Below are 8,200 nucleotides of genomic sequence, written 5' to 3' on the forward strand. Positions count from 1 at the left end.
CTATTAAACTATACTCATGTTTTCAATATGTTATTTAAGTAAAATTTAGTATTCGGGCAATATAAGCGTAACTCAACGACAATTGGCATGTACTCAACCCCTCAAAAGTTCAAATTCTTGACCACTTGTTTATAAACCCACGTTCGGTATTATCAATGTTTTCAAGTTACGATATATATTTTTTAGTACAAAAAATGTGGAGTATGAAAATTGAAACATTCGGAGAGAACATCTCCTATGATATAGTGAAGATTATCCCCACAGACTAATATAGATCCTTTCAACATACTTTCTTCTCACTCACATTATGAGATTTCACTTGCTTTAAACGGTGTGGAAACCTCTCCCTAGCATATGCATTTTAAAACCGTGAGGCTGACGACAATATGTAATTGACCAAAGCGGACAATATTTGCTAACGGTGGGTTTGGGGCGTGTGCCAATAAGGACGCTGGTCCCTAAAAGAGGTGAATTGTGAGATCTCACATTGGTTAGATAAAGGTTATAAGGGCATTAAATGCGTTTTAAAACTATAAAATTAAGGCTAACAACGATACATAACTACCGCTCATTCGAATGTGGATTCGGTTAATTTATGTACCCTTCATTTACTCGGGTGTCGCAATTAATTTAGATATAAAAACATTCTTCATTTACAATATTTCATAATCAAATGATTTTCTTTTATGGTTAAATTATAATATTATTTTTAAAAATTAATTTCTAAAAAGATATATTTGTTGCACACTTTACATAATGCACACTTTATTTAACTTTTCCAAAGTTTTTATAAATAATAATATCTCTCCATTTATATAATTATTTTTTTAAAGATTATTCTCTATAGGATTATATATTTAAATTTTCTAAATTAAAGATTCTGATTCCTTTTTAGGTTACAAAAAAATAATAATGATGTATAATTTTTTTTTCCGTATTTAAGGATTAACTTTCAATTTTCTATAGTTCATCACAAACTTAGATAAATATTGCAATTTTAACATAAACTTATTAATTTTAACCCTTCGTAAATTCTCGCTTGAAAATATCATAATTTTTTTTACGTTCAGTATAAAATATATATTTAAATATCAATTGGAGATTTTTTTTTTTTTTTGAAAATTATGAATTTTGTTTTTTATCATTTTTTTTTTTGTGCAAAATTTTATTTTTATTAAAATTAATGAATTTATAATTTTTTTACATTAGAAAAATTAAATTATTTATATTCAGAGTTCGAAGTCACGAAATTAAAAATTTTAAGTTGAATTAAAGTCGAATAAAAATTATTTTTTTTTTCGTGAATTTGACATGGTTAGAAAATTAAAAAATTTGGAATAATATTTTTTTAATATTAAAATTAATAATAATAATAAAAAAAAAAAAGTATGATGATTGATAAAGAGGAAATTTCATAGAAGAAGAGATTTTGAGAATATATTCTTATAAGAAAACTGTCAAAAGGTGACAGCTGGATTTTCTTTGTATTCTCCATTATTCAAATAATACAAAAAATTATAACTTTAATTTGTGGGAAAATAAAATTTATGACTTTGTTACTGTCGCTTAAATGTAACGTGTCTTCTAGTGTAGATATTAATTAATTAATTAATGCTCTAAACCCTAAAATAAAGATTTAATATTTGAATTTCGGAAAATAAAGATTTAATATTTGAATTTCGGAAAGTAGTTTCAAAATATATATATATATATATATATATATATATATATATATATATATATATATATATATNAATGAAAATTCAACTAAATTGGTATTGAACAGAGTGCACATCCAATCGATTGATCGAAATATTACACTGAATTAGGTCATTTTGGGTTTGGGGAGGGTGTGGAGAATTTCTTACGGGCTAAACGAGAATAGGACACAACAGGGTCTGGGTTTGTCCCTTGTTTCGTAAAGCTGGGTTGGTGACCTTTCCAATATTGCATTGGAACCGAGAGGGACACAACATGCGATGATGAGGAGTCAATCACGACTATCTATTGAATCTGCAAAAACACTCGAAACTGATCTGATTTCAGTATGTCTTTGTGAACATAGTTCCGTGTTCTACAGATAATACTATTGCCAAACATTAGATTAAAGTGACAACCTACTTCATTAATTATCCAATAATTAATTAACCTTTTTGAAAATAATTTAAATAATTTCCTAATCCCAATTAACATTTTTCATATCTACCCAATAAAAAATTAAAATTTTATTAATTTTAATTAAAAAAAATAATTATTACATTATTTATGATACACATTTGACACAACTAAAACTATATGCTAACCATAGAAAGAATACTAATAAACAAGAAATTTAATTTTATACACATTTTTGGTGTATATGAATTTATATGAAGCAAAAAACAAATTTCCCTTGGAGAATTCTTAAGTTTTTTTTTTTTTTTTTTTTTTTTTTTTTTTTTTTNATGAATTGTGGCAAAAAAAAATAAACCATTTCAGACCGGAAGCCTACTCGACTCGGCCGTGGAACTTCCTTGTCCAAGTTCTCGACCCAAACCCGGTTCACCATGGATACTCCCTCCCCGGGGAGTCTTCATCGATGACATACGAGTAAAAAACGGCGGTGTAATTGACAACACCCACCGGTCTGACTTCGATGTCCGGTCCAACCGTTCAAGTCTTCGGTAATACTTCCCTCGACTACTCCCTTCGCCTGAACCGAACCGGTATCCTCTCATTGAGCTGCTTTGCCTTGCCAGAATTACCATACTCGTCGCCCGGTTCAGTTTCCGGTTCACTACTTGCTTCCTTATTTCAAGTGGCAACCGGAGAGTAAACCGCTCGGTGTCCTCCCCGGGCTGAACCAAGGAGTGGCCAGTTGAGTGAGACCGGGGGAATAACCACCGCAATCTATTGGAGCGGGATCCACGTGTACGGTTACGATTCAACGACTTGTTAGCCGCCGTCGTCGTATTCAACTCCGATTCAACTGGTATTTGAATCGGCGGTGGAGCCGCAGTTGGATTAGTTTCAGAAACGACGTCGTTGTTCTGCGCTTCAATATCTCCTCTGTTCTCATCCGAGTCGACTACGGCGGCGGAATCTTCAACTCGGTGGACGGACTCAGTGAGTTGAGGCGATAAATTAGCGCGACAAACAGGGCAAGTAGTATGAGAAGCCAACCAAGCATCAATACACTCAGGATGAAACACATGGTCACATTTAGGGATTAAACGCAGCGTTTCATCATCTTCGAATTCATTCAAGCAAACGGCGCATTCTAGGGTACTCTTACCGATTTTATGCTGTTTCACATCGGAGTAAATTAGCGTCGGGAATGTTTCAATCACGGCCGGATCGAGACCACGAGCGGCGCGACGGGACCGAGCAGCGGCGGTGACAGGGCGGACGGAGTTGGATTGGGAATCGTTGCAGTGACGTAAGTAAACGGAGAAGAAAGCGACGAAGAAGAGAGCGGCGATGAGGATTACGATGATGACAGCCATGGAACCGCTGAGGCGATACTGGTAGGGGTCGGATCTGGGGTCAGGGGAGAATTGGGATTGGGCGGAGACGGAGACGGAGAGGAGGAAGAAGAGGGCGGCGTGGACGGCGGTGAAAGAGGCCATGGTTTCGTTTGCTCGGAAATTGGAGGGAGGGTGAAGAGGAGGAGCGGGTTATTATGGGAGAAAGTGGAGGTTGGTGGAGGAGGAAGCCACGGCGGAGGAAAGTCAAGGGAAGGTAGAAGGTTTAAAAACAGAGAGAGGAATCAGTGTGGGGGAGGAGGAAGTAGGAAGACGCTGGAAACGGTGTCGTGTTGAACAAGAAAAAGTCGAGGGTGATTTGGACTTCAAATGTGGGCCCCACGTATGAGGGAGAAAAATACCTAATTTTTTTTTATCTGTATTTTTCTTTTCAATTCTATTTTATATCTCTATTATTTATTGCAAATTTTCTAATTTTCCTCTATAAATTTATTATTTTAGATAATTTATTTTTTAAAATTAGAATAAAATCACTTAAATAAAATTATTTTTTTTAAAAAAAAAAACCCACTCAAATTTTTATACTCACTAATTTACATTAATTAGATTTGGGTCCTTATAATTTATTAATTTTCGAGAATATAAATTATTATTTCTCTAAATTATTAATATTAGCAAAATTCAACATTTTAGTTTAATTTATAAAATTATAACAATTTAGTTCGAGAAACAATTCAGTATTTTTCATGAAAAATATCATTATACAACTTTTTATAAAGCATAAATTTTTTTTATTAAATAATTAAAATTAACCTTAAATTTTGATTAGATTTTTCATCACATTCACGGAAAATATTTTTTAACGATTAAAATAATTTTATTTTGCACCGATATGAAATTAAAAAAATTCAAATTATGATCAAATTTATGATCTCGACCAATTGAATTATATTTAAATTAGAAGATTTAAATGTATTAAATATATATTAAAAAAATAAATAAATAAATAAGAGAATGAATGTGATACGACAAGATGGGGAGTGGGTGGCGGTGGTGAAAGAGTGACAACTTGGAATGGTGGCCAATTGTCGTGGATGGCGTTCCATGTGGTGGAATTCTTATACACGAATTTCACTTTTTATTTATTTATTTCTTTTTAGTTTATATCGATCAGAGAGGAGGACAAAATATTCCGTATAAATGTGTAAACCTCTTTATAGTAAACATATTTTAAAATCGTGAGACTGACAACGATACGTAACCGGTCAAAGTAAACTATATAAGATGGACTTGAACTGTTACAAATAGTATCAAAGTTAGACACAGATCAATAGTGAGGACGCTCATCCCTGAAGAAGTGGAGAAGTGGACTGTGAGCAACTAGGAAAACAATTGGGTTTTTTTTCCTTTTTATTTTTTTCATAAATAAATGTAATATCTCAAAAGTTTATTGGTTTCTCTAAACACTAATCTTTCTACAAAAAGCTTGAACTTTTTTTATGATTTTTTTAATGCATTCCTCTTTTTAGTTAGGTCACCTACTCAATAATTATGAGACATACTATAGGCCTACCTAACTTACGAGTTCTACATCATTTTACTTATCGAACATTCTTGAATTTGTTCTACGAAAGTAAGTTTCGTTTTAAATTAAAGGTACTCATTAGAAACCTAACCGGGCCAATCTTCCATAGTTTATTGACTTTTCGAAGAAAATGTGTCATGTTGAACTAATTTATGTTAAAGTCTAGGTTGAATCCATTGTTCTGCAGGTATTTTTGTCTCGAATTAACATAGTCATAAAAGTGTTTTTTGACTGATATCACACAAGTGTCACCCTAACTCTATCGATGTATACGCTAGCTCTAAAGAGTACAATCCAATAGGAACGTTCATATGATCCAAGAACCCGACCAACCCAAACGATAAAAGTTGGATTGGGTTAGGTTGAATTTTTGGAAAATCGAAAAATTTGGGTCGATTCGCAAGTTGAAATTTTTTTGTCCGAGTCAGCCTGACCAACTTGAAAATAGAGTTACAACTCAACCATAATTTGAAGATAATTATGAAAATTAGTTTTTGTAATTGATGTTAGGGATTTGTTGTGACATCTGAATGTCTAATATTTGAGCCGTATGAAATTTTAGTTATTAATGTAACATGCATTAGATAAGTGACATTTTTTTTTAAATATAGGGTTAGGATGGGAACTCTATTCAGATTGCTCGGGTCACCAGCCAAACTAACCTAAAATTTCAAGTTGATCCAAAAGATTTCTCTAACCCAACCGAACCCAACTCATGTACGCTTCTGCAATTAGAAGTGAGATCAAGAAACTTCTCAACACAAGCACGTGAGGTAAATTTGAGTAATTTAATACAATAAAAGGTCCGAGGAAGCCACGTCAGACATTACCGAATTGAGACGATCATGATATTTACATATTCGTTAGGGGTTCGATGAAATATAGGGACTTGAGAAAGTCAACATGATTAGATCATTGGTGATGGAATGGAGGTTGCAAGTGAGAAAGAAAGCACAGGATAAGCTTCTAGAAGAATAGAAGAAAAATAAATATAAATTCCATTTAAATAATAATAATAATAATAATAATAAAAATGTAAATTCAAAAAATTGCTCAGCTAAAGGTGGCGGAATGTACAAGTAGAGTAGAGCCAATTCTGCCGCTTATTTTTATTTATTTAATTCACTAATTTTTTTTAATTTCCCTTTTGACTTTTTTGCCCCCCTCTTGCCTGGTCCCACCTCCCCTATGAACCATTATATATATATATTTTTTAAATTTTAATTCCACGCTTCCCTTGCCACACACTCTAATTTTTTTTAAAAAAATATATATAATTTAAAAATATGAAAGTTTTAATTTTTAAAAAATTAATTTTTTATATGCTGGTTTGACGTAAAATAAAAAATTTAAAGATTTATTAGATATAAAATTAAAAATTTTATTCAATATATTTCATCAATAAGAAATTAAATAATATTCCGATTTAAAAAAATATATTTACTTGAGTTTATGTAATAATTATTATTTTTTTTAAATAAAGGCAATTTTGTTAGCTCATATTTATAATATTAAAAATACTAAAAAACATCAATGTTTTTAACTTTATGAACATTTAAGTGATGAATAATGTGTCCATAATATTATAAAAATCTTAAGAATTATTTATTATCCTAATTAATTAAAATAAAATTTATATTCTCTTAGATAATGTCAATGGGACCAAATTAAAATTTATTTATTTATTAAAAAAAACTTAAAAAGACCACAATTTTTTTAAATAGAATTAAATAAATTAGGGTTTGACTAAAGACATTAAAATAAGGGTGTGTTTGGTTGTAAGCATTAGGCGCCCAAAGTTGGGAGAGTGTTTTGAATTATGCCGTTGACCAAGCAACCAAAGTTTGACCAAACCAAATAAAATAATTTATATTATATTTATAGGCTCTTTCCAAGAAGTGGATTTAAAATTATTAAAAAGAAAATAAAGAGAAAAAGAATAAAAATTAAATTATTGGATTGATATGATTATATTCCATTCAAAGATTTGAAGATAAAGACAAATTCTAAGAAAAATGGAAAAAATTAAAAATTCCTTTTAAATTAGATAAGGTTATTTTATACCAANTTTGATTATTCTTTGACAAAGGACTTTTGAACTCGCTTAGAATTTTCCTTTTGTTTTTCATTTAGAAGTTCAAAACTAAAACCGACCTCGAGGAGTAACCCTAGGGTTAAGTTTGGAATGCTCGAGAAATTTTTGTTTGGTCTGGTGATCAATTCTCGATGTTTCTTAAAGCTGGTTATTGGAGTAAGTCAAGTCCCTTCCTAAAGTAACACGACCAGCATTTTTTTTTTTTTGTGGGGCTAAATTACAATAGTACTACTGAATTTTTCAATTTATTTGAAAAACTGCCATTGGAGTAGAAATCGGTTAAAATAATGGTAAAAGATTGGAATTTGGAACAGTGTTGTGAGGTCACACATTGATTAGAGATGGGAACGAAGTATTCTTTATAAATGTATGAAAACTTCTCCTTAGCAGACATGTTTTAAAACTGTGAGGATGACAACGATATGTAACGGGTCAAAGTCGACAATATCTGCTAGCGGTGGACTTGAGCTGTTACACATAATATCAGAGCAGGTTCCAGGATGTGTGCCAGCGAGGACGCTAGGCTCCCAAGGGAGGTAGATTTTGAGGTTCCACATCGATTAGAGAGAGGAATGAAACATTTCGAGTGAAACCCTCTCCCTAACTAACATGTTTTAAAGTCATGAGGTTGACGACGATATGTAACGAGCTAAAGTGAACAATATCTACTAATGATGGTTTTGAGTACTTACCAAGTGATATTGACATAATTTTGATCTCATGAATAATTAAAAAAAAAATATTAAAGAAAAAGTCCATTTAAAGATTTGTGGTAATAATCAAATCCCCATTAAATTTGGAAAATGGATTGGATGGTGGTGACCTACCAATGAGCATTGACTTTGACTTTTTCAACATTTATTGGAGAATTACCATGCTTTGACTTTCATGAGTTTAACATGCTTTGACTTTTATGTCAGTTTTTTTTTTCAACGTTAATATTTAATGATTTTATTTTTGGTGTCGAAACTGAAGATCTATGAACGAGTCCATGTTTGACTAGTGAAGAGAAATGATCGGTTTTTTTTTTTTTTTTTTTTTTTTTTTTTTTTTTTT

At 31.4% G+C, this 8,200-nt stretch overlaps 1 protein-coding gene across 1 annotated transcript; it reads right to left on the reverse strand.

Moving 5' to 3' along the window:
* Positions 1-2,278: 2,278 nt before the first annotated feature.
* On the reverse strand, positions 2,279-3,830 carry LOC111804964 (E3 ubiquitin-protein ligase ATL6-like). The gene has a single exon (XM_023689812.1). It carries the CDS (start codon positions 3,606-3,608, stop codon positions 2,475-2,477), a length of 1,134 nt encoding a protein of 377 aa, XP_023545580.1. The 5' UTR covers positions 3,609-3,830; the 3' UTR covers positions 2,279-2,474.
* Positions 3,831-8,200: the final 4,370 nt, after the last annotated feature.

This window comes from Cucurbita pepo, chromosome LG11 (genome assembly GCF_002806865.2).
Source record: "Cucurbita pepo subsp. pepo cultivar mu-cu-16 chromosome LG11, ASM280686v2, whole genome shotgun sequence".
NCBI classification, from domain to species: domain Eukaryota; kingdom Viridiplantae; phylum Streptophyta; class Magnoliopsida; order Cucurbitales; family Cucurbitaceae; genus Cucurbita; species Cucurbita pepo.

Excerpts from the sequence above, each read along its gene's own strand:
- LOC111804964 (XM_023689812.1), bottom strand. The coding sequence starts at position 3,608 with ATGGCCTCTTTCACCGCCGTCCACGCCGCCCTCTTCTTCCTCCTCTCC.